Source organism: Thalassophryne amazonica, chromosome 22 (assembly GCF_902500255.1).
Source record: "Thalassophryne amazonica chromosome 22, fThaAma1.1, whole genome shotgun sequence".
In the NCBI taxonomy this organism is placed as follows: domain Eukaryota; kingdom Metazoa; phylum Chordata; class Actinopteri; order Batrachoidiformes; family Batrachoididae; genus Thalassophryne; species Thalassophryne amazonica.
In genome coordinates this window covers 31,978,555-32,006,102 of record NC_047124.1, presented here as the reverse complement: position 1 = coordinate 32,006,102, position 27,548 = coordinate 31,978,555, and the positions used below count along the sequence as shown (strand labels likewise).

Sequence of the window (27,548 nt, the reverse complement as noted above, 5' to 3'; positions counted from 1 at the left end):
AAACTAGTAAAATCTGTGCGCTGTTTTTACTACAAGTATTAATTAATTTAAGACGTATGTCCATATAGCAGGGCAGGTGGCTCAGTGGATGAGGAGCTGAACTGCGAATATGTAGACCTCGGTTCAAATCCCACTCATGCTACCTGTCTGTGTCCTTGGACAAGACGTTTCTGGCCAATACCAATACTCTCCCTCCGCCCAACCACTTTGCTCTTCGTGTGAATGTGCAAAAATCCAAAGGGATTGAGCAAAGTGAGGGTATTGTGATTGGGCTTTAATATACACTGTTACCTCATTTGGGTGTTTATTAAATCATATTTTTGGGCACTGCACAGTGGTTCTCCTAATGGTTTACTTTGGTGTTGACATTAAAAATTAATGAGCGGCTAAGACCAAGCTTTACTAAATTATAAATAACTTTTTAATGATATGAGATAGAAACTTACTTTTTTTTTTTTTTTTGCTGAAAAGTTACCTCTGCTGACTTTCAGGCCAGCCATTGGCCATCTTTGTCCTCCTCATAGAAGCTGTGTGATGACATGCGCAATGTGAGTGTCCAATTGGAATTGGTTCACCGTCACATGGTTTTCCAAACTCCAATCGTAGGGCAGATTTACCTCACATGAAAAGCCAAAGATCGTTTTCAGGAATGATATCTTACCAGTTGGCCGTTTGAATAGCCTCCTGGGTGCTCCAATGACTACATACTATTCCAAAGCGCCCTGCGCCATTACGCACAGCGATCAGTGAAAGCAGGAGCAGACGGAGAGCCTCTGATGACAATCTGACGTGCTCAAACAAAGGATGTGTAACTATCAGGATTGCTCCACTAGTTTGCATGTGAATGTTACTGGATAACTCTGTTGCTTTTTCGGCGTAAAGCACAAACAAAACGCAGAGACAAACAAAACGCATAGACCATTTTGTATATATTGTTCAAAATGTGCATTTGTGTTTATTGTTTGAACCTTTTTGTTGTACAGTCTTTCACACAAGACGTCAAATTACCTTTATAAAGTGTCAAAACAGTTGTTTATTATAGTTTGCTGTGCGTTTTGAATAAATGTGTGTGGAAAATTATTTTTCGCTTTATTTTTTCCTTGCCTATTTTTGATTGTAAACCTTTATTACACTTAGAAAACACAACAAAAACATATATATTCTGAAAGCACAGGTTGTCCTGAAAAAAGAGACATAAAACTTGATTGTGGGATGCAGGGAGAGCTGTTAACAGCAATAATAAAACATTTATGCCAGGCGAGTGAACTGTCCAAAAAAATGCCCTCGGACCCCAGAGGGTTAACGGGGCTTACCTAATCAGGCTACCGATACCTGATAAAAGATTTGGTTTGTTGCAAACAAATGGTTTCTTGCTGTAGTATTTTTTATGTATGGTTTGGCTTCATTGCTTTTCGTACAATTAAAATATTTATTGATACAGTTATTACATATATAATATTTACATTTTAAATAACTAATGTTTGTTAGAGTTTTGTGTGCATTTTGACCATTTCTGGCCAGCTTTTGGGCTGGAAGCCGTCTGTCAACTCTGATGATGATGGCGCTATAGCACTGCTAGCAGAACATGGACAATTTTATGAGAAATTAAAAAGATACATGATGCATGACTTTTAATAATTCCACTGTAAAGGTGGTTTGTCGCTTTATGTATTTTCTCTTGTGCAATAAGAACTTGTAGTTTTGTATACATTACAATGTTTAAATTAAATTTCAATGCAGTTTGGAAACAACGTGTGTCGCAGTTTTTTTTTGGGGGGGGGGGGTGCAGTGCTCAAAAATATTCTTATCTACAAGAGGGCTGCAGAAAAAAGTTTGAGAACCGCTGCTTTACACATTGTTGCTCTGTCTGAATAAATCTTTGTAATCTGAGACATAACAGCCTGAAGAGCATAGTTTTAGTTCCCTCGAGAATCAAATTGATTGAGCTTTTGTTGTTTACTGCAGCACCGCTGAACTAATCGATCGCATCATTTCAGCTGTAATTATGATGTTGTTTAATTTCACTCTGACTAAGAACTGCAGCAGCCAAACATCAGGTTGGAGCACACTGAGCTGCAACACTACATGGACCATGATTCATAGCTAGAGGCTCACCTTGGTGACAAGCTGCAGAAGCACAGGAGCTAAAAGCAATCGAGTGCACGTGTGTATGTGTGCATGTGCTTATGCGCTGCCCTGTTCAGCCCCTGGCAGCTCATCAATTATCAAGCAGCCCTGGAAAGCAGGGATAAGGCCAAGCGGCAGCAATGGCATCCTATAAATACACACATAAATGAGGTGAAGAGCTATTTTTAAGTGTAACCATGCAGCAGCACCCAAATGTGAAGGTTGAGAGTCAAACATGCTGAATGCTCAAGCAATGTCATCCAGCACATCAGGGTACTTTGCCTTCTGGACTAAACACCTACAGAGTGAACACACACTGACCTGACACCCCAAGGGCCCTATCTTCACGATCTATATAGTTCACGGTCTGAAGTGCTTAGTGCAAAGTGTGTCTAGAGTGTGACCATCTCCACTTGACTACTCACACGTCACCCAGTCTGAGTGTAAAGCATTCACTTTAAAGTTTATTTTCTCTCTTAATTAACCCTCTTGAGTCCAGGGTATAATTAGCCGTTTTTGACTACTTTTGGTTTTACCTTCATAATTTACCTTAAAAAAAACTGCTTACTTTGCCTTATTTGGTGTCACTTTTTTTCAGCACAACCTCACCTGTGTGAATTTACAGTTTTTCTTTCATTCTGACATACTGTATTAACGCAGTGAACCTAAATTCACACAAAAACATAAAATCATAAAATCCATCATCATAAAATCCAAATAGAAAAAAAAAATTTTTTGTTTGTTTTTTTACTGAGAAAATCACAAATATGTTAAACAAATCATTTTTATGATTTAGAATGCAAATCTAAATTAAATTTTCAAAAAATGTCGCAAACAACAAAGTTATATACAACTATTTACATTAAAATGCAGGAAATGTTTTAGCCATTTTTTGTACAACTATTTACAATACAGTAAGATGCTACACAAATTATTTGTGCCACTCAAAAAACAATTCCTGTCCAACACAAGGCAGTGGACACAGGCCTCACTCAATTTCAATTTATTTTCATTTATATAGCAACAATAAAGTTGCCTCAAGGCACTTCACACAAGTAAGATCTAACCTTACCAACCCCCACAGCAAGCACACAGGCGACAGTGGTAAGGAAAAACTCCCTCCGATGATGTCAGGAAGAAACCTGAAGCAGACCAGCACTCACAGAAGTGTCACTCCTCCTGTTGTCCACCTGGAGGCAGTGTTTGTATTTTAGTCCAACCCCCACCAACCCCCACGTGGTGTGATTATCAACCATATGTGGGGGTTTAGTCCAACCACCACATAGTAAGTCCCTTCGGCTGCTCCCTTGTTTGCACTTAGGGTCGCCACAGCAAATCCAAGGTGGATCTGCATGTTGAATTGGCACAGGTTTTACACTGGATGCCCTTCCTGACGCATCTCCACATTACATGGAGAAATGTGGCAGGGGTGGGATTTGAACCCGGAACCTTCTGCACTGAAACCAAGCTCATTAACCACTTGGCCACCACCCCTGCTCTAGTCCAACCACCACATGTGGTTGGCATTTTTGATTGGATTATGTCATGCGTTTTTCCACCAATGATAAAGGGGACACCTTTTTTCACCTCCCTCTCTCTCCCACAGCCTGACGGAACTGGCTGAACAAGGAAGTCAATGTCCTCTTTGGTGCACATTTCGACAAATACACACAACAAAAATTACCATAATATTCAGGAGCCTATCCCAGCAGTCATAGGGCACGAGGTGGGGTGCACCCTAAACAGGACACCAGTCTATCAGTAAATGTATTAAATTAAATTTAATTAATGAATTATATAAAATCTCCAAAATAAAAATAGCTAACTATTGTAGTAGGTTTGTTCAGTCATAGTACATATTATGTTGATAAATAAATAATACTTTATGATAATGTCAGCCAATAAATTTGACTATAATCTGTTGAATCATTGGTCTTTCCTTTGAGTAATTATTGGGAAAACATTGAGAAACATGTTCCAAGGTCCTTCTAAAATATACTGTATACGAGGGCTGTCAATAAAGTAACGGTCCTTTTTATTTTTTTCAAAAACTATATGGATTTCATTCATATGTTTTTACGTCAGACATGCTTGAACCCTCGTGCGCATGCGTGCGTTTTTCCACGCCTGTCGGTGACGTCATTTGCCTGTGAGCACTCCTTGTGGGAGGAGTCGTCCAGCCCCTCGTCGGAATTCCTTTGTCTGAGAAGTTGCTGAGAGACTGGCGCGTTGTTTGATCAAAATTTTTTCTAAACCTGTGAGACACATCGAAGTGGACACGGTTCGAAAAATTAAGCTGGTTTTCAGTGAAAATTTTAACGGCTGATGAGAGATTTTGAGGTGATTCTGTCGCTTTAAGGACTTCCCACAGAGCGAGACGTCGCTCAGCGCTCTCAGGCGGCGTCATCAGCCTGTTCAAGCTGAAAACCTCCACATTTCAGGTTCTATTGATCCAGGACGTCGTGAGAGAACAGAGAAGTTTCAGAAGAAGTCAGTTTCAGCATTTTATCCAGATATTCCACTGTTAAAGGAGATTTTTTTAATGAAAGACGTGCGGACGACTCCTCCCACAAGGAGTGCTCACAGGCGAATGACGTCACCGACAGGCGTGGAAAAACTCACGCATGCGCACGAGGGTTCAAGCATGTCTGACGTAAAAACATATGAATGAAATCCATATAGTTTTTGAAAAAAATTAAAAGGACCGTTACTTTATTGACAGCCCTCGTATACATTACATCCAGTTGCGGGCGGCATGGTGACCTTGTGGTTTGCGCTGTGAAGCACCGAGACTAACTCCTTTATTGTCACCGACCGCTTGGCTGTTGGATGAGTTCAGTTAACATCAGCCGAGGCCAGTATTGTGCAGAATCTGGGCACACGAGGCCAGCGTTAATTCCTGATCTTCTTTCCAGACCATTACCAGACTCCACTGCTCATTTTATGCACCGATTTGGCATAGTACTGTATAAAACACAGATTTACCACTTCGCTATGTAATGGCGTGTTTGTTGATTCCCTTTGACGTGCCTGTTTCTGCAGCAAACCTTCATAACAGACAGTAGTTAATAATGCAAGACCGAAATGTCAGCATTGCTAATACTGCATGTTCAATCAGCCTTATAGCTGTAATGTACAGCCCCTGTCATCCAACACCAGGTATCATCAGATCAAACTAATGCCCACTCACTCCCTTGCATCAGCATAACATGCACTATATGTACCGTCAGCTTCCCTCCAATTACAGCACATAAAGTGAGTTTCACAAAATACTCTCAGACAAGCTTCTATATTTTCTGTATGTGTGTGAAGAGGAGCAGGTGCTGCTATGGCGACTCACAACTGAGCTTGTTTGCTGTGTCACACAGTGCCAAGGTAGCAAAGGCTGGCCAGAGTGAATGGCTGAGTGGGCGGGGTTCTACTGGCTATACCAGCCATTTGTGTGCAAATTTGTGTTTAAGATACAGAGGTCCCAATCTGACATCAGGTCAGATGAAGGTATGCTTTGACTGATCAATAGTGGCTTTAATAAACTCGACTGTCACAGTTTCAACAAGAGTTTCAACAGTATATTTATGCTCTGCTTTGCTTCACATATGAAGTGACAGCTGCTGCATCTAGTTTGTAGTCCAGTCCCATGGCCTCAACGGATAGTCTAAATTGCTGCTTGAAAGCACGCTACTTGCTGTTAGCATTCTCTGTTAGCCTCGGACTTTCCTCTGGCTTCAAACCATTATTGTGTTACTTTCACACTTTGCATCACTGCTTCTAGTGTCTGTCCTCACAGCAGAACAGACAGCTCATGAGATAAGGAGTTCATCTACTAATTTGTAGAAGAGACTTTGAGTCCCAGTGACACTACCTGTTTGTGTTCTTGGACAAGACACTTCATCTGCATTGTCTCAGTCTACCCTGCTGCAAAAAGGGCTCCACGCTTGGTTGGTGGAATGATCTACAATGGCCTAGCTTCACGGTTTGGGGGAGTCATACACTCCAGGGTTCTCACCAGTGCAGTTGAGCACAGGGGGCTCCTATGCTGTGATTTGGATCCTCTATGCTGTGATTTGGATCCCCTATGCTGTGATTTGGATCCTCTATGCTGTGACTTGGATCCTCTATGCTGTGATTTGGATCCCCTATGCTGTTATTTGGGCCCCTATGCTGTGATTTAGATCCCCTATGCTGTTATTTGGGCCCCTATGCTGTGATTTGGATCCTCTATGCTGTTATTTGGATCCCCTATGCTGTTATTTGGGCCCCTATGCTGTGATTTGGATCCCCTATGCTGTTATTTGGGCCCCTATGCTGTGATTTGGATCCTCTATGGTGTGATTTGGATCCTCTATGCTGTGATTTGGATCCTCTATGCTGTTATTTGGGCCCCTATGCTGTGATTTGGATCCTCTATGCTGTTATTTGGGCCCCTATGCTGTGATTTGGATCCTCTATGCTGTGATTTGGATCCCCTATGCTGTTATTTGGGCCCCTATGCTGTGATTTGGATCCTCTATGCTGTTATTTGGGCCCCTATGATGTGATTTGGATCCCCTATGCTGTGATTTGGATCCTCTATGCTGTGATTTGGATCCTCTATGCTGTTATTTGGGCCCCTATGCTGTGATTTGGATCCCCTATGCTATTATTTGGGCCCCTATGCTGTGATTTTAACCAACAAAGGGGTGCTTTTCTATTTTTTTTTAATGTCTTAGTTAGCAACACAAAGTGGCCCTCAAAATGCAGGAAATAGTGTTTCAAAGGGTTCTAAATTCATAAATTTTCTCAGGGATGCCTCCGGACCCTCCTACAATACTCACATCTGCAACACTCGTCGCACAGCCATGCCTCGCTACGCTGTGAAAAAAAAATCCTGGTGAGAACCCTGGACTCTCAACTGCTTTGGACTATGGAATCTAGGGTTAAGAATGTTGGTCTTACAGTTTACTTTTTGCACCATCCAGTCCAGTCTTCTTCTACGACCTTGTCTTCCATCTTACCACACAATTAAAACACCTTCTTCATTACAACCACTAAATCAAAGTCATTAAAGCCAAACTCAAAATCGTGAGAAAATCATAACTCAGAACCATGAATCATATGGGAATTATGAATTGAATATAACGTTATGTCCCTATTAAACAGCATTATGTTTACAGCAATACAATAACACACTTTGGTGGAAGAGGGGAGAAAATCATAAACCACACTGACATTTTGCACAAACCAAAATGTGGAAAACAACGCGCCTGCCCATCCTAAAGCATATTTCATCATTAGCGCTAAGCAGTTAATTCTCTGCTCCGCTGACCGCGGGTCTGCTCAGCCCATTTCAATAATCTGCATCTGAGGCTAACCAACCCATCAAACACACACGCACAGACAAGCATTCGCCCTCATACTGAACAAGGACACAGTCAACCTCATCAAACATATGGGAACAGTCCAGAGCAATAAATAAAGCAAAGAAAAAGCCTGTACGCATGTGATCGGTTCATAATCAGCACCCCGGCTTGCAGAAGTGTCTCTGTTCATTAGAAGAGCGACGTCATCGAAATGCAATGTTAATTGTGATTGTAATTGGTAATCGGGTGTATATTTCAATCACTGTGGCTCTTAAAAGGGAGAGAATATTATTAGGTATTAAGATTTCACACTTGAAAGTGAACTGCTGACGTGTGGCTGAGATACGGTGAGGGGTGATTTTTTTTTTCAGTGGGTTTGGATGAATTAAATGAAAAAGGAGGAGAGCAGTGTATGAAGGGGAGCTCAGCGAGGAGCAATGAGTGGGCAGTACAGAGCGGCAAAGCAGAAACTGACAGTGGTTGAGGCAAAAGTGACAGTTTGACCTTTCCCTTTCCAACAGCAAACATCAACAACTCGACATTGTAATTGACCCGTTTTTCTCTTGCGCCGTCTCCCCTGACAACCTTAAATGACGGATCGTTCCCTTTCTAGCACATCTCCGAGATTTCCTTAGAGAACCTATGCTGGAAAACTAACTGTCACTCATTCACCTGGGCCCTGTTTGTGGGAGTTTTTTTCTCAAACTCCCCTCACATTTTCCGGTGTCTCCTCTCTTTGATAAGTGTTAGCTTCTTTGTCTTTCCTGTCCTACACCTCGTTTGGACAGAGATGATATTTTTCCATCCAAGAAAGTAGAATGGTTGGAAAAAGAGGGGTAGGAGGGTAAGAACAAGGGCAGGAAAAACGCATCCCAGACTCATGCTTTTTTGTCATGCTCCCGCCACGCAATGAATCACATTTTCGTGATGCGGTTTATTTCATTACCCGAGGCCATCAAATATGACCATCAGGTATTGTGAAGACTTTGTGTCCATCTGTCCATTTGTCTGTCCATCTGTCTGTCTGTCCGTCTGTGTTCAGCATAAGTCCAGTCCTATTACTGCCAGTCTTCAAATTGACAGGCAACATTCTTGGCACACAGACCTTGGACAAGTTCAAAGATGGTTAACCTTGACCCATTTGAAGAGGCCACATTCTGTTTCAATGTCTACTGTTTTTGTTTTAAGTGACGGAGGTGACAGCCAATCAGAGTACAGCTACACTGTGACATCAGTCGCTGGTGTTTTCAATACCGCTTCGTTTTGTGTGTTTTTATACATGTTTCTCATATATTCTGTAAAGGTTAGAAAGAAATAAACACTTCTAAAACTGAAAAGGCTACTTTTGGAACCTAATAACACCTCTGAAGTGATTTACAAGATATTTTATGGACGTTAGCATGGTAATGTCACAGGCTGGTAGCTGGTAATGTCACAGGCTGGGAAGTTAGCTTTGAGTTAGCTTTGAGTTAGCTTTGAGTTAGCGGAAGTTTGGGTAATGACTGAAAGAGCAAGGTCGTGGATACAAGCGGTGGAAATAAGATTCCTCCGTCAGGTATCTCGATGAGAACCTTGACTCTCGGGAGGGAGTCGGAGTAGAGCTGCTGCTTCTTTGCAAAGCAAGAACCAACTGAGGTAGTTCGGGCATCTGGTGAGGATGCCCCCTGGTCATCCATCTCCAACTGGGAGGAGACCCTGAGGTTTGTGATGAACTGCCTGGTTGACCGCGACCTGGACCCGGAGGAGTGACAGAAAATGAAAAAAAATGCTTATTTCCCACAAAAACAGGCATGTATGCTCACCATTACATCTACAAGTCTGCTTTTCTTTTCATTCACTCCCACTGAAAGTGCTCTGAGTAAAATGTTTTCACCGAGGACAACAACACTTGAGCTCCTTCAGCCTCACTTCCATTTCATGCCTTGCTCTGCATTTTTTTCATGCCTCTGTCTGTGTCAAGTTCAAGGTTATGTGCTCACTGTATTGAGTGCCAAAGCTCCCCCATGGAGGCAGACAGAGGTGAGATGCATTAACACCTCGGCAGGAAGCCTTCAATCTCATCTCCTCTCTCTTTTCTCAGTGCTTTTGTCCCTCGACACCTCTCTCATCGTGTCCCCTCTTCTGCCTTTCCCCTAGTGACCGAGCCCAGGAGCTCAGCTGAACTTCGTCCAGCGGTCGTTCAAGCCTGCATGCCCGTCTCTGCACATGCAATGGTGGGCGGAGCCTCTGCATCCCCCTTGTAATGTGTAGCATGACCAGATGACCATAAACTAAACCCAAGCCCACAGGGAGGGGTTAAGACTTTCCACTTGACCTGCTGCTGTGCACTGACCTGCAGCAAATAGGTTTAAACCTCACCCAGCTCCAGCCTTTTATCTCCTCCACATCTCCCTCTCCATCTTAAGCCCAGAAACGAAACACACACACACACACACACACACACACACACACACACACACACATACACACACACACACACACACACACACAGACTGACCAAAAGGCAGAAACCATATGCTGCATTCACTTCCAGTGGCAGAAGGCAGCCATCAAAGGCTGAGCTTTCAGAGCAACACCGCTCAGTCGTCGGCAAACAGACGCACAGAGAGAGAGAGAGGAACAGATGAAGGAAAAGAAAGCAGGAAATTATGAGGGAGGTGGCGGGGAAAAGAAGCGATAAGAGCGGGAATATGGTGGTAGTAAAAAGTGGGAGAAAAAGGTGTAAAGTCGGGATGGTGAGTGGTGAGTGATGTGAGGGTTTTAAGCCATGTGTGAGGCAGGAAAAGGCCATGCAGGCCTGCAGCTTTGGGCATGTACCCCATTCAACTGATTTGACAGCACTGCCTGTTTTCTGCTGACACGAGCGTTATGAAATTCTGCTTCCACCGTGTCAACTGGGACTGAATGCAGCACAATCACTCACAACCAAAGAAATGTCTGAGGTCAAACTTCGGTATGTGCGTGTGATAATGTGGCCAGTCTACAGTCAGTCAGAGGTTCGGTTTGGTTTCGTTAAGGGGAGATTAGTTCATTTTTCTTTGGTTCATTTTGACCAAACGTCAACATGAGAGGAACTGAGAGTGAGAATGTGTTGTCCAGCTGTCTCTGTATGTGGTGAAAGTGGTGGATCTCGGCACTGTCCCTGGATCCTTGGCCTTTCAAACCACGGGATGCCTAGAAAGAGTTTTTGGACTGAAGAGGTCACTAGATAAAGGTGTTGATATCTGTGCAAGAGAATTAAGGTCCAAGTCTTCTATGTCCTGGGGCTTCATGTCTTCCTGTGTGGTTGTGAGTTTTGGATCCTAACCAGTGATCTAAGGAGACAACTGGATGTCTCTGGTAGTAGGTCTCTTCAGAAAAATGAGAAATATCACTTGGATCTTGAGCAACGTCAGCATTGGGATTTCTGTCAAGTCGCCCATTTCTCATTCATTCCCAGTACCAAAGGAGTATCCTCACCAAATGCCTGAACAATGTAAGCTGGCACCTTTCAGTGTGAAGGAGCAGCCCTTCCTGGATCTCCACCTTATCAAGGTGGAGGGGTTTGTGTGCTCCAGTGATCCTGGGACCTGTGTTTTCTGGAGCATTAGCTCCTGATAGCACCTCCCTTGGCAAATTGGTCCCAGGTGAGGTAAAGGGCAATTCAGAAAGACCCTTCATGATTGACACAATAAAGGACAGAGTCCTCTCACCCAGATTAGGAAAACTGGGGATTCCTCCTGGAGCCAGACCAGAAACTGAAAAAGGCTAAGGGACTGCCCACATTTCACGTGGCTGTGGTAGATAGATGGCTATCGAGAACGAAAGGTGGTTCTGTGGTGTGGCGGAAGTGATGATGGGTGGCAATCAGCGCATGTTCTCAGACTTGACCTGACCTGTGGCTGAAGTTCTATGTAGCTTGACTTTACAAAGTCTACATCACAGGGCTCGAAACAGTACGTGCATGTGCTAGTTTGTGCACGTATTATTCGAGCGGTGCACGTAATTTTATACTGCACTTGCACTGGTGCAAGTAACTTTATCCAAGTTTTATCAACTATAAGCACCAGTAGAATGAACCAATAAAGGAATAAACAAGGGAAAAAACAATTTCCAGTGTGTTGTCTTCATCTTCCCTGCATTTTATGACTCTCACACATGGAGCAAGTTGCTGTGACGACTCGTTCGCGCGCACATGGAAAAAAAACTGTCTGGTTGCAGGCAGTTAGTTCTTATCATTGTGTTTAAAAAAAAGGACATAAGTCCTGCTCACAGACTGATTGCCAGAGACAGGACATGTCCACATGAAGTATAACTCCAGACATCTCCACATTTACTCACGGTCGGTTCGTTCGCGCACACGCATCTCGCGGTCACAGGAGGAAAGATAAACTATATCAGAACTCAGAGCGCAGACCTGCAGCTCAGCACAAGAACAAATATAAACTAGAAGAGAAATCAGAAAATTGTGCACTCTGACTTCTCTGTGCAGAGAACCTGCAGGCTGCGTTCTCACCTCCCTGCTGCAACTTGAAGTGGGCCCGGTGTGAAAGTGACTTTTGGTTGTGCACATAACTTTTTTTGGTGCAAGTAATTTTTTTGTTACTAGCACCAGTGCAAGTTAAAAAATGTATTTCGACCCCTGCATCAGGTGGCCAATAAGGCCGCCACTGTTTGTTTGACTGGTAGCTATGAACATTTCCTTTTCCAAATGCATTATATGAAGACTACAAACGTGTGAAGCAAGTCCACAGCCCTCACCAACACAAGCAACATTTTATTCTGACCCTCATCACGTAAAACCATTTCACAAGCAGAGTGAATGTGATCTCACTCAGTGCTTTAATCTGGTTCAGCTCTATGTTGTCATAAAGTCGAGGCTGTAAGCCGCAACATTTACTGTAACTTACTCGACCCGCCCATCACATCAAAGTGCATCAGCGCTCTCTCACCATAAGGCTTTCGCTGTATTTATTTAGGGTGACGTGCAGACACATAGTCATAAATAAGGAGAAAAAAAAAACATTAACACAGAAAGACACAACAGAGACAAAGAACAGGTTGGGGGTGGGGGGTAAATAAGGTGAAGGAGTGTATATAAATCAACATCCATTAGCAGAGGGGTTATAAAGTCACTGATGAAGGAGGTGGTTGGAAGCTTGGATGTTTTATTGTGCTTTTGTTGTCTTTTATTGCCTCTGATGTCATCTAATGGTACACAGTTAACGGCAGGGGAGGGGCAGACTCTGTGTGGGAGGGGCAGATGGAGCTGAAATGGTGCAAAGGTCTTTGTAAAGGCGTGCCTGCATGCATGTGCACAGTTGACTACCTACCATAGTCTGTGGACCATTCTCTTAAAGCTACAGTGTGTCAGAGCTAGTGCCCTCTAGTGGTGATATTGCATTGTGTCATCACCAGTCCCAATTTTGTCTCCCCTCACATTTTTGGATCTTTGGAAATGGGGATTCATGCTCCTTTGCCTTGGTACACATTGCGAATACCAGGTTGGACCCCCCTTTGCCTTCAGAACTGCCTTAATTTTTCGTGGTGTAGAATCAACAAGGTGTTGGAAACATTCCTCAGAGATGTTGCACCATATTGACACGATAGCATCACACAGACGCCCATTCAACCAGTCTATCCATTCTCCTCTGACCTCTCACATCAACAAGGCATTTTTGTCCACACAGTTGCCGCTCGCTGGATATCTTCTTTTTTTCGGACCATTCTTTGTAAACCCTAGAGATGGTTGTGCGTGAAAATCCCAGTAGATCAGCTGTTTCTGAAATACTCAGACCAGCCTGTCTGGCACCAACACCCACGCCATATTCAAAGTTACTTAAATCCCCTTTCTTCCCCATTCTGATGATCAGTTTGAAATCATCTTCACCACGTCTAAATGCCTAATGCACTGAGTTGCTGCCATGTGATTGGCTGATTAGCCATTTGTGTTAACAAGCAATTGAACAGGTGGAGCCCGAGTGACACCATGCAAGTCCTTAGCAGAATAAATTATTTCCAAACAAACCACATCTTAACAACAAGCTAAGCTCACAGGCTAACCTTGGTTTGGATGCTTATGAAATCTTATTTTGGGGGGGCTGAGCAGTGGTTCTCATAATGGTTTTCCTTTGGTGTGGCCATTAAAAATTATGAAAGGCAGAGGAAGCTTTAAGCTACTGTATCAAGATGGCGGTGCAGCATGGCGGCCTCCATGAGGGGGCCCACTCCCACGTAGATATGATGGGCTCATTCTACGCTCATTAACGAAAACACAATGATTGATAGTTGCAGGTATTTATGTCCTAATAAACAGGTGTTATCAATGCCATAGTCCAGATCTGCTAATAAAGACCCTTAAATCCTGCCACATGTGGCTATGAGAGGATGAATTAGAAGACACGACGATAACTGGCAACAAACATCCTGATGCAAAGACAACACTGAGAAGAGCATGAACGTGGCTTATAATGCTTTTAACACGTTTCCCCGTTCAAGCTCTCGCTGAGCACTGATGAGCAGCAGGTATTAAATATGATTCCACATTTCCCCTGTTTGAAGCATCTGCGTATGTGTCAGTTATTGTCTTACGAGATGGAAAACTGCTGCCTCAACTATTTGGCACCCGCGGAGAACAAAAGCAACGACAACAGACGCGAGCCGGCACCAGTATCAACATGAGCGACGACGTCAATGTCAGCACTCCTGAAAACAAAAGCAAATTAGAAAAACGGGACGTGCTATGGACCACAAGGGCACTGGTTCTTCAGTGTCGCTCGCTCACACTCCCACTCCCACTCCCACAATTCATCCACACACAGCTCAGGAAAGTTTCTCCCTCCGTTGGAGAAGCACGCAATCCATGTCTGTGCACTCGCTGCCCTCCAGCAGAGTCGTTCTCGGCTCGCTCCATGCTTCTCTCTCCGCCTTTCTCTTGAATGGCGTTTCCACGCACCCGTGAGGCTCACTGGCCGAGCCGCCCCAGAATTAGTCTCAGTCACGGCCCCGCGATGTGTACGCGTGCATGTGTGTGTGTGCATTTGTACAGCACAGCACAGGAACAAGCAGCCTTCTATCACACCTAGCAGCAGCAGCAGCGCATCATCCTATTAGCCAGGAGGCGGGATTTGGTGTGTGAGGGCAGAGAGGCGTGGGGGTCGAAGGTGGAAGCTGCGCCGCACCAAAACCAAGCTTATCCTGTGGCGTTTAACTTCGAGGTGACAAATCATGTTTAGCTGTGGACTGTGCTATCACACTCAGAGTTTTCTTTCCAAGTGAGGGCTAAAAACATTCACAACTGCAAGGATGAGAAGAAGACGTTTATTTCAAGCAGCGATTATGTCACAGAGCTCTGAGTCTGTGATACAGTCCGACGGGAGATCGCCCACCTTGTAGATGTCATGAATCGCGACAGCAGCTCAGTTAAAAAGTTTTCAAATAGGCTCAATTTCATACTAGTGTTTAATGCAACAGTATTTCAATAAGATGAGTTGCCCTTGATTTGTTCGTCAACTAGGTGTTATGATTGGAACCTAATTGTAAATCTTGATGTCAGCGGTGCAGCCCTGCAATGGATGATGAAATCAAGGGAGTTATACTTTGAATTTTGTTTTTACACTCTTTAAAATGTTTTTTTCAAAAACGGAAGCAAATGAACAGGTATTCACTTATTTGATATTACTAATTACTAACTAATGACATATTACTAATTTACCGTAACGGACTCAGTAACAATATACCTCAGCTAATTTTCCTGAGCAGCTGTCGCCTAGCTTTGTTCTGAGCATCTCCTCACCATTCAGTTAGTCAGGAAAAGTACATTTTTCAGAATCAGAGCCCCTGTCGCATCTCTGTGCAACTTCAGGCAAGCAAACTCTTCTTGATATCTTATGCTGCATTTACACATAGGCAGGACGCGTTACGAATGTCATATTCGCGTCATTCTTGGCACATTCCTGACATTCTTAACGTGATTTAACGCATCTGAATAGGTTTCTTAATAGTGCGTGTTGGTGCGTGATATTTGTGATTTTCATGGAGCATGTTTTTGGCTGTCAAAAAAATCTACCACGAATGCTACGCACCACCCTCATTTCGCCTCATGTCATGGAGGTCGCAACTGAGCATGTTGATCCGTCTCGATTAGTGGTGATCCTTAACAGAGTGTGACAGCATTCTTCTCTAACATGCACACAAATGAACCCTGCTGCACCGCATTCAGTTTCATTGCTACAGTATGCTGAAGAAGGACAGTGACGCCAAGTCGGCTAAAAGTTTCGTTCCAATGCTCATCAGCGCGCTCCTGCAGGTGTTCCACCTGCTGCTGCTGTTGTGCCTGACGAGAGCGGTGTGGAGCCACACATCTGGCTCTCTCCATCTCCTCCTCCTCTCTGTGCCACTCCATGGCACAGAGCCCAACTAAGCATGCAGTCACAAAGCTCTTCTGCTGTGGATTTTGAGGAGCAAACTGGAGCAATCTGAATTTTTCAGCAGCTGATGGATGAATATGGGTGTGTGTATGGAGACAATTCGCCTCATTCACAACGTGACAGAACGTAACGATGCGCTGTTACACGCAATAGCGCGCGACAGTGGGCAACAACACGGAACATTATTCTTGACTGTGTGTAATGGTTCCTGATAATTCCCCAGCAACACGTGCCATTAATTGTAACGTGTGGTAAGAGGTTGCAGCAGTTCCTGAGGACACCTGATGCCTCTGCCTCAAATCATCACATTCGTGATCAGCGGCCAAGAATGTATACTTTGTGGCATTCGTGACTTGCCGTTGTTATGTGTGAACGCAGCAATAAGGGTTTTTTTGTTTGTTTGTTTATTTTTTTGTTTTTGTTGTATTTTGTGCTCGTCAAGAAAACTGTATGCTGAATTGCACAGCGACCAGGTTGCCTTGAGCAGCACAGCATGGGATATTTGGGCAGGGACCCTGGGAGTGGCCACGTCATTTCAGCCTGTGTGCAGGTCCCAACAGCTGCATGTCCATTTATCTGCAGGCAGATGATCTTCTTGATATCACAAATTAATTTTGAAAATTGGATGCCGAGTTACATGGACTGCCTGATGGAGTGTATTGATGTAATAGCAGAGACAACAGTACAGAATACATGCCCTAAGCTCTGCAATATACTTCTAATTTCAGATAATGCTGCTTGGTTGACTCTGGTCTTGGTCTTGTTACAGGTTTTTGTGCTATTTCAGCATGAGCATGTCCATATACATTTCTACACACTTTACTTTTTCTTGTTCCCCCCTTTTTAATATTATTATATTTAAGTAAATATTGGAGGAGTGGGGTACAATTAGTTATACCTAACAGCTAACGTTAGCTTATCTAGCCGGCCTTAGCAACGTTCATCGTAGCTTACAAAATAGTTGGTTCTTTTGTGTTTGATAACCCACATTAAGTCGTAATTTTGCCCACATTTATTTTATATGTATTTGTTAATACTGTTGTTGTAGGTTTAACTACGCTATTATACTTTATACACTAATTACCGTTTTTGTTTATCGTGTTAGCTTGCTGGGTACGGTTGGCTTATTCACGGCTAATTTAGCTCTTCTACCATAACTAGCTTATTTTCACCATTTACAATTCTATTTTACATGGTGTAGATTTTTAATGTTTCATCAGTTTATGTGTTCCTCTAAAGATATCAACATATAGTACCTAAGTTCTTAGGTTTCCATTTGATAGCATAATGATTATACTTTTTATTTTCCTATAGTATGCTAACAGAGTTAGTTTAGATAGATACCAGTACACTCACACACTCACAGCTTCTGCTTCTACAACTTAGCCTACTAACTATATTTGATTTTACAGCTAGTCTACATACTAAATTACTGATACTATAATCTTCTCCTGTGATGTCTTATCCTTCTTATGTCTTATTACTTATTATTTATATTATATATACCTTTTTCTTGAGCTGCTTGGGTGGGTAGGGAGAGTTCCCATGGGATAAAAAAGCTTTTTAACCTACCATCCCTGGTTCTCAAGACCAGGCACCTAAGTGGCTCTACTCTACTCTTTTCTACTCTCCAATTTTACTCTTCCTTTTTAGATATTTAGATATACCTTTGTATACTGGCATAGTTCCACCTTAGAATTGGAATATAATATATAAGATATACCTTACTGAATTTTCATGTGCAGAAAAAAATGTAAAACATTTTTAAACAGGAGAAGTAATATCCCAGGCATTGCTATGTCTCACTTTGTTCAACTTCATACAAATTTAACAGCATACTAAGGTTTACTGGCTTAATGAACACTGTGTTAGCACTAGCACATAATTTGTCTCCCCAGTAAAATTGCCTCTTAGGGGCACCATGTAAATTCTCTATATGGTAAAATAGACTCTTTTAGTGGCAACATGTAAGCTCTCTCACTGGTCAAACAGCCTATTAGCCATAGCATCTCTTCCAAGTCAATCAACCTGTTAGTGGTAGCATCTCTCCCCAGTTAAATAACCTGTTAGTGGTAGCATCTCTCCCCAGTCAAATAACCTGTTAACGGTAGCATTTCTCCCTGGTCAAACAACCTGTTAACGGTAGCATTTCTCCCTGGTCAAACAGTCTGTTAGCGGTAGTATCTTTGCCTGGTCAAAAACCTGTTAGCGATAGCATTTCTCCCTGGTCAAACAGCCTGTTAGCGGTAGTGTCCTTGCCTGGAAACCTGTTAGCGGTAGTGTCTTTGCCTGGTCAAAAACCTGTTGGAGGTAGCGTCTCTCCCAGGTCAAACAGCCTGTTAGCGGTAGCATCTCTCTCCGGTCAAACAACCTGTTAGCAGTAGCGTCTTTTCCTGGTCAACAGCCTGTTAGCGGTAGCATCTCTCTCCGGTCAAACAACCTGTTAGCAGTAGCGTCTTTTCCTGGTCAAAAACCTGTTAGCGGTAGCGTCTCTCCTCGGCCAAACAGCCTTTTCATAGTAGCGTCTTTGCCCGGTCAAACAGGGTCTGCAAACAGCAGTGAGAAGTTAACAGCTCACATTATGCCTCATATTTTAATTTTAGTTTAGATATGTTGTAGAGAATTTAACCCGATGAAGCACACAAACAGAACAATGAAAGCTAGCATTTGATGTTAGTTAATGTTACTTAGACAGATAATTGTTGTTTTCTTAACTTTGTATGTCTAGTGAAAGATACAATGTAAGTCCCTTGCTTAATTTGCTTAATTTGAGCAATGGGGATGTTAATTTTTGGAAATTCTTGCAAACAGCAAGCGTAGAATGTTATCACTGTTGGATTGGAAACAGCACATTATTAAGTAGAACGCAGAAGTGATTGTGTAAGTAATCCGTTAGTGTCTGTATGGTAGGAGGGCGTGGTACTGTGATGTTGGTCGGAATCATGGAACTGCTCAACCCTGTTCTCAACAGCTTTTATTCTTCTGTCACTTATTTTTGAGTATTTTCTCTCTGGTGTCAACTGCTGTTTTAGAGAATACGTGAGTCAGAATGTCCTTCAACCAAGGTTTTAGCCTCCCACTTGTAAAACAATGGCACCTTCAAAACAGATCTCGATCCATTTCAAATAAAATATATATACGAGAGAATTACATTTTGTCTGTTTCAGGATAATACAGTTCCTGAAATCACTGAATATGTGTTTCATCCTATTTTGATGCCTCAAAGTGCCTCAAGAAACAGATAAGAAAGTTGGTGTAATCGATTCTCAACATGCTGATCTGTGCTGTCTAGTGAGTTCTGCAACATGCTGACGTGTGCTACAATCTGCCCCCAGGGCTCTGGATTTCATACAAGTCCAAAGTGAAGCCAAAGTACAGCTGATACTCTACACACGGCCGCATACACAAAGTATGTGTGACATACGGTACAACGGACGAGGAGGAAGTTGAGCGATACTAGATAGGTTTGGCTCTAGGAATGAAAAACCCCTTAGGACCTTTCCTGATCCTCCCCACATTCTTCAAAACCCGTACACACTCAAATTCCACTCACAGGGAAGCACAAACACTTCTTCCTTTGCCTCCGTGAGAAACACACACACTCATCACAACCTCTCATGTAAATCCAGCTGACTCAGCCTGGAAATCAATCTGCCTTACTACTACTATCCTTCCCCCAATCCAGCGGTCCCCTACAGCACAGTCCAACGTGGAGAAACCGAATCTTCACGTTTTCTGCTACCCTACATCCTTACCCAGCATTCCTCCTTACCTTCTTGACTCGTCCGCTCTTTGTGCCCACGAAGACCAGCGAGTGGTTCTTGTAGACGTAGGCCACGACGGAGGTCATTTTGTCCACGGCGTCGGAGAAGAGAGGCTTACCGTGCACCATCTCCGACACGCCCAGCGGCGCGTTCATGTCCAGGCCACAGAAGTCATCGTCGATGGTCAAGAGCTGCAGAGGAGAGAAGAGCAGAGATCAAATACAGTTTTGAGTTGAGATTACGGAGCTCAAAAATGTCAATTCTTTGAAGTGTGCTCGACCAACACATCATGGGTTCCATTTCTGGAGCTACATGGAGGACAGTCATTGGTTAAGGGGGCACTCAAACAACTGGCCAGTGCTGTGTCGGTTTTACATGAAGCTGGTGGACAACCAACTATATTCAATCAATTTCATACTAGTAACAAAGTGGTGCCTGTGTGTATCAAAGTACTCCGTAAAGTGAATCAGATGAGAGTCTACAACTATCCTGGAGGCCCATAAATAAACAGGAAGCATGACTTGGAATCCAACCCAGGTCTACGTATTTGAAGCCCGGTTCCTAATTCAATTTAATTACCTGAGCAATTCTGTGGTAACCCTAACCCTAACCCCAACTGCACCACACTTTTGACAGTGTTGGACAGGAAGAAGGGCACTGAGCAAGAAGCTGAAATAGTTTCTACCAACACAATGAGGCTTAACCAGCTATGAGCCAGTCATCAATTTTGACCTAATAGGTACCACTTAAGGTGACTAAACGTCACTTCGAATCCAGCCTCAGTGTATCATGGCCTACACAAAAATGTATGATGGCCAGCCCAGGGTGGTAGCTGTAGCTAGGTAGGGGTCAATGAAGAATTGCACAAAATTTAAAAATGCTCCAATCACGTTATAAACTATATCACATTATTTGTCGGATCATAGCAATTCCAAAACAGTATAGTTTGGACAATCTATGAGGGAATGGTCTGGAGTTATGGGGTAAAAACAGCAAAAATGGTGACAAAGAGGGTTAAAAATTAAAATTGCTCCAATTTCAGTATAAAATGATGCAAATTATTGGTTAAAATAAAAGGATTAATAAATGTAATAGTTTTGACTGTGTTGAAGGTTTGGTCTCCAAAGTAAAGGTCAAACAAGGTCGACATCCATTGGATTCTATGACATGTGACATATGTTACCCTGTAACGTGATAACTCAACATGACAGATGGTGCAAACTATTCCTTATTAGTACCCTATTAACAAAACAATAATTTGTATCATTTTTACTGAAATTGGAAGAACTTTAACTTTTGACCCCTGTACAAACTAAAATTGAACTCTGTCATCGTTTTTGCTGTGTTTACCCCATAACTCCAGAACATTCCCTCATAGATTGTCCAAACTATATTTTTTTGCAATTGTTATGATCAGACAAATAATGTGATATAGTTTTCAATGTGATTGGAGCATTTTTAAATTTTGACCCCTGTGTAATTCTTCCTTGACCCCTACCTTGCTACCACCCTGGAATAGCTATTATACATTTTTGTGTAAGCCATGGTACACTGTTTAATCACCTTAAGTGATACCGAAAACCTGCTTGGTCCATGGACAAGTAAGGAAGGCTCCTATTTTAACATGCCAGGAGATGGAAGCTTTGTGCTCCGTATGCTCTATTTTGACATTGCCATGAACAACATTTACACTCTGAGGACATTACTTGTACAACACAAAGGTAAATTCTGTGTTCCACAGGGACTAATATTTTTAGAAGCACACGATATTGTGATTCATTCAATCATTTACTCATTCAGCCACTTATCTGAGTCTGCTTTGTGGTGACAGCAGACCATCCAACAATTCCCCATCCTCTGCTAAGTCCTGGAATTCTTTCTCAGTGATCCCGAGGCATTTCCAGACCAGCTAAGAAACATAATTCTTCCAGCATGTTCTGGGTCTTCCCCCAGGCCTCCTCCCAGTTGGAAATGCCTGTAAGACCTCCACAGCAAGACCACCCGGGGGCTTCCTCACCAGATGCCCAAACCACCTCAGCTGGCTCCTTTCTATGTGAAGAAGTGGCTCTACTCAGAGTCCCTGCTGGATACCTCAGTTTCTCACCCTGTCCCTGACTGTAAGCCCAGACACCCAATGAAGGAATCTCCTTTCCACCACTTGCATCCACCATTCAACAGGTTTGACTTATACTCTGGAAAATAACGTCATTCAGAAGGACTATGGAACATGTTTCTCAGTATTTTCTCAATAATTGCTTCAGCAAAAGACTAACGATTCAACAAATGTTTGCCAAATTTATTGGCTGTGATCATAATAAAGCACATTTTATTTATCACATCATAAATACAATGAACTAAGAAATCTCATAAAATAGTTAGCTGTTGTTATTTGGGAGATTTTATATACTTCATTAATTTCATTTAATAAATTTGATTAAAATACTGTATAATAGGTCTTTTGGGGGGAATTTCAAGTAGATTACAGTGGATTTATCCACAGGGATTGCGCTAGTGTATATATTAAAAGTCAAGTGGCTTCTGCGTACGTGTATGCGTACGTGCGTGTGTGTGACTTTGTCCACGGACAAACTGGGGAGAGCTGACATTTGTCGTTTGGTATGCTTTTGTATTTTGGGTCAAGGATGAACGTTGTGAAAACGGAAAGTTGACAGACTAATATTTTTGAAGAAATTAGGGATATTAGCTAACAACAGTGAACAATGGATGTTAAAAATTAAATTCTGGATTTACATGCTATTCCACCAAGGGGCGGTAAATCATCTATATATTAAAAGCCAAGTGGCCTCTATGTGTGTGTAAGCATGTAACTTCGATCATGGACGAACTGGGGAGAGTTGACATTTGCCGTTTGAGTTGCTTATGTATTTTGGGTCAAGGATGAATAGCGTGAAAAAAGAAAGTTGACAGGAGTAATATTTAGGGAATATTAGGTAAAAAAGAGTGAACAATGGATGGTGATATGACCATTAATCAATCTCTGGTAACAAGACAAGCTCTGAACAAAAGAAATATCTCAACCTGCAGTTATAAAAAATGACATCAAGTAAATGTGCCAAATAATAAATACAATTATTCACAAAACTTTGTAATTTCTTACAGTTTCAGTTCAAATGAGTATAGAAACTGTATAATTTATTACCACCCTTGAAAAATGTCAGCTAGATCTCACGGCGGATTCTGCAAACATTGTGAATGAGAGCATGTGTGCGTGCACAACTCCTACGGGACTGTGCGAGTTCGTTTGCATGCGCTGGTGCACATCTAAGAAAAGGCGAAAGTGGCAAGAAGCAGGAAGAGAGATGAAGATGGAAGAAGACTGCAGTCAGGCTCCGGTACTGTAAGAACGCCAGCGACCGCAATTCCCCACCGTCCACCAACGCAGCAGCAGCAGCAGCAGCAGAAACGCCAGTGCAGCAAGATACTCAGCGCAAAGTGATGCAAAGTGAAGGGAGTGAACAAAAAAAAACACTGCATAAAGAAAAATCACTTCAATACATCTGCATGTGCTGCAGACGGTTCAATGCATACAGTTCCTGATTGACTCCCATCCGTTGTGCTTTCCTCACAGACATACTGCCGTGACTTTATGATTGTGCGCAGACAGGAGCGATTCACTTTGTGTGTTTGTACGCGTGTGTCATATTCTGTCCCGGCTAAGTCACTCTTGGCAAAGTGACTTATGGGTTTTGATAAGAGAATAATGGTGCCTTGGATTAGTCATTATTCTGCGTGTGGATGGATTTGAAGCAGTGGATTTGGGACTGAAACGGGCATCGCGTAATTCATAGCTGAGCAGCGTTGTGAGCGTCTGAGGGGGAAATGCTTTGACAGTTGACACAGCGTCTGTAAGACGGTTAGATGAGATAGCGTGCATGAGTTAGAAACTGCAAAGCGCCATTAGGCGCATTTGATTAAAAGCAATTCCTTGAAGCTGGTGGACCTTAAAAATGAGTCTTGTAGAGATCAGATCTCAATTCTGGTCCTCCTCATTCAGGTGTGCTCATCAGACCCCTGACTGAGCCAATCAGGTGAATGTAGAGCAGGTTAGCAAGAAAATGTACTGAGGATCAGGGATAATACTGGTGAGTTGGGATATACAAGTCTGGTACTGCGTTTTGCTGCATCCACCTTGGGTCCTGGATAGCAACCATCCAGGCAAATAAGCTGTATGTTCCCACATCTATCTGCTACAGCCAGGTGAAACATGGGCATGTTCGTGGTCTTCTCCAGATACCGGAGTCCGCGCGCTGGATCATGCACAGAGACGATGCCAAAATGTCAAAGCTGATGCACCCTCACAAACCAATCAATAGTCCTCATCCTAGTCTCTCTTAGTAACCCTCACTTGACCAAAGTCATTCCAGCGGTACCCAAGGAACATCCAAGGAAACCTATCACCAAAGATGTCCACTTGTCACCCTAGACACTGGTTAGTTGACAACTATACAGTAAGACAGGAAGCAACAGGACACTAAGGACATGGACTGTTATTCTCCATACGTGATACCGACTTTCCAAGCCCCTCTGTTGTGCAATCCCATGTCTTCATAGGCTCTTCCCAGGTATCTCTTAACCTCAAAGGCTGAATGCCACTGCAGAGTTATTAACTAGGCCAGGTTTGGGAACATGCACTGGTCAAACTACAGAATAAACTCGGGTCCTGGATGGCAACCACTGAGGGAGACATTTGGTCCATCTGCACACCTCAAAAGTAGCCATCTATCTATGGCAGCCAGGTGAAACGTGGACGTGCGAGTGGCCAGCACCTGCTGCTTATCACCTGCGTCAGTGATCAGCATAAATGAGTGAACGTCTAAATGACCTTTAGGCCAAAAGCAAACGGGTCTAAAGGAAACTCAGTTTTTAACTATCCTTTTTGGAGATGATACACAAGTAGGAGCATCTTTATGTCCAAAGGTCTACATGCACTGATTATATATTAGCATAAAAACCATTAAACCATATTAAATCTTTAGTACAGTTGCTTGTTAGATGTGTGATGCCCAGGGGGTCTTCGTTTGTTTTCTACTGTTCTTCTGGAAGTGCACCCCCCCTCTGTTTGTGATCAATCGTGCAAGTGCTCAGCGTCTCCTCATAACCTTTCAGCGAGGGCCATCACCACGAGATGCATCAGGCGGGGTGTCACAGAGGAAATATGGGCTCTGCTTTCATTAGATAGATGGAATGTGGCTGGTCTAGGCCACACTCAGCTCCAGGCTATAACAACGGGTTTTATGAAGAGCTGTGAATAATCAATACAGATAGCCTGAATTTGGGTCACATTCAGGGTGATGAAAGCAGAAATGACAAAGAAGAGGACAAAACCAAAACAGGCGAGAAGCACGATGGCAAATAAAGTGGATAAAAGATGAACATTGTGCCAGAATAAAAACATTTTGGAGTGGGCAATTTTTCCTCCACTTCTTTACTGCTCCTTGCTTTTTCCTTCTGACCTTTTTTTGAAAGAGCGGCTGTCATGCATGTGCCGCGTGGTGGCTACTAGCCCTTAGAATAATGGTGTTCTGCTAAGAGCCAGAGTCACTCTGGAGCATTAGTCTTCTGACTAAACTGTGTGTTCTCGCTGAGATGACAATTCATGATCAGAAATAACACAGCTTCCATTGTAATGTGCTGATAACCAATCACTGAGCTCCGCTAGGGCTAGGGCTGTGCGATATGACCAAAATCTCATATGTAAGTAAAATAATATAACGCAATGCTAAAATACTCTCGGCCATATGGGCATTGTGTCTTTTATAATTTGCAGTTGTTTAATTAATTATAAGATTCTATTGTCTTATGTACAATTTGTACATGTTCAAATCAAATCATTTGTTCATGTTGTGCAAATCAAGGAATATTTATATAACATCCTAGCTGTGCATTTGCGTGTATTAATGAGACAAATTTAACTCTATAGAAGGTTCGCTTTGAGTTAGCGTGCAAGCTAACTTCCACAAAATGTCTTGTAAATGACACCAAAGGAATTATCAGTTTACAAGAACAGCATTTTCAGTTTTAGAAGTACTTATTTCTCGCTAGCTTTTACATAATCTAGCAGAAACAAAGAGGTTAGCAAGTTGCTAAACTAGAAAGTGATGTCACCATGCTAACCTCTATAAAATGTCTTATAAATTATAAGTTCAGAGGTGTTAATAGTTTCCAAAAACAGCATTTTCAGTTTTAGAAGTGTTTATTTCTCACTAGCTTTTACATAATCTACCAGAAATTAAGCGGTTAGCAAGTTGCTAAACTAGAAAGTGATGTCACCATGCTAACCTCCGTAAAATGTCTCATAAATACGTTCAGAGGTGTTAATAGGTTCCAAAAACAGCATTTTCAGTTTTAGAAGTGTTTATTTCTCACTACCTTTTACATAATCTACCAGAAATTAAGTGGTTAGCAAGTAGCTAAACTAGGAAGCGATGTCACCATGCTAACCTTCGTAAAATGTCTCATAAATAAGTTCAGAGGTGTTAATAGGTTCCAAAAACAGCATTTTCAGTTTTAGAAGTGTCTATTTCACACTAGCTTTTACATAATCTACCAGAAATGAAGCAGTTAGCAAGTTGCTAAACTAGAAAATGATGTCACCATGCTAACCTCTGTAAAATGTTTTATAAATAAGTTCAGAAGTGTTAATAGATTCCAAAAACAGCATTTTCAGTTTTAGAAGTGTCTATTTCACACTAGCTTTTACATAATCTACCAGAAATTAAGCAGTTAGCAAGTTACTAAACTAGAAAGTGATGTCACCATGCTAACCTCCGTAAAATGTCTTATAAATAAGTTCAGAGGTGTTAATAGGTTCCAAAAGCAACATTTTCAGTTTTAGAAGTGTCTATTTCACACTAGCTTTTACATAATCTACCAGAAATGAAGCGGTTGCAAAGAAGCTAAACTAGGAAGAGATGTCACCATGCTAACCACCGTAAAATGTCTTATAAATAAGTTCAGAGGTGTTAATAGGTTCCAAAAACAGCATTTTCAGTTTTAGAGGTGTCTATTTCACACTAGCTTTTACATAATCTACCAGAAACAAAGCAGTTAGCAAGTAGCTAAACTAGGAAGTGATGTCACCATGCTAACCTCTATAAAATGTCTCATTAATAAGTTCAGAGGTGTTAATAGGTTCCAAAAACAGCATTTTCAGTTTTCAAAGTGTTTATTTCTCACTAGCTTTTACATAATCTACCAGACATGATGCGGTTAGCAAGATTATAACAGAAAGCGACTTTTTAAACCTCTTAAAATACATAAAGGTTAGCCATCTTTGAACTTGTCCAATGTCTGTATTCCCTGTGAATTTCAACACTCCGGTAGTAATAGGACTGAACTTATGCTGAGCACGGATGGGCAGACGGATGAAAAGCCTTCGCATTACCCGATGGCCATATTTCGGCCTCGAGTAATAAGCAAAAATATAACTGTAAATAAAGCTGTAACTGACACACAAAAAAAAAATCCCCTTCCCTTCAGGCCGCCCTTCAACGCCGCGCCTCCATAACATATGAATGCGTACCGTCGGTTGATGGCTGCTGAATTGATGAGATGTAACATTACTTTTTTAAATCAACGTCACTGAAAGGTTCAAAAGGTAGTTACCATGATGCACTGTTTCTTTCTCTTTTTGCTCTGTATGCACCACTCTGCATTTAATCATTAGTGATCGATCTCTGCTCCCCTCCACAGCATGTCTTTTTCCTGGTTCTCTCCCTCAGCCCCAACCAGTCCCAGCAGAAGACTGCCCCTCCCTGAGCCTGGTTCTGCTGGAGGTTTCTTCCTGTTTAAAGGGAGTTTTTCCTTCCCACTGTAGCCAAGTGCTTGCTCACAGGGGGTCGTTTTGACCGTTGGGGTTTTACATAATTATTGTATGGCCTTGCCTTACA

The 27,548-nt window shown here is 42.4% G+C and overlaps 1 protein-coding gene across 1 annotated transcript in view; it reads right to left on the bottom strand.

Moving 5' to 3' along the window:
* Nucleotides 1–27,548, bottom strand: part of plxna4 (plexin A4) — a 658,913-nt gene that overhangs the window by 494,068 nt on the left and 137,297 nt on the right. Inside the window, exon 3 of the mRNA XM_034163939.1 lies at nucleotides 19,647–19,829. Coding sequence (XP_034019830.1) covers nucleotides 19,647–19,829 — 183 coding nt within the window. The remainder of the gene's footprint in view (nucleotides 1–19,646; nucleotides 19,830–27,548) is intronic.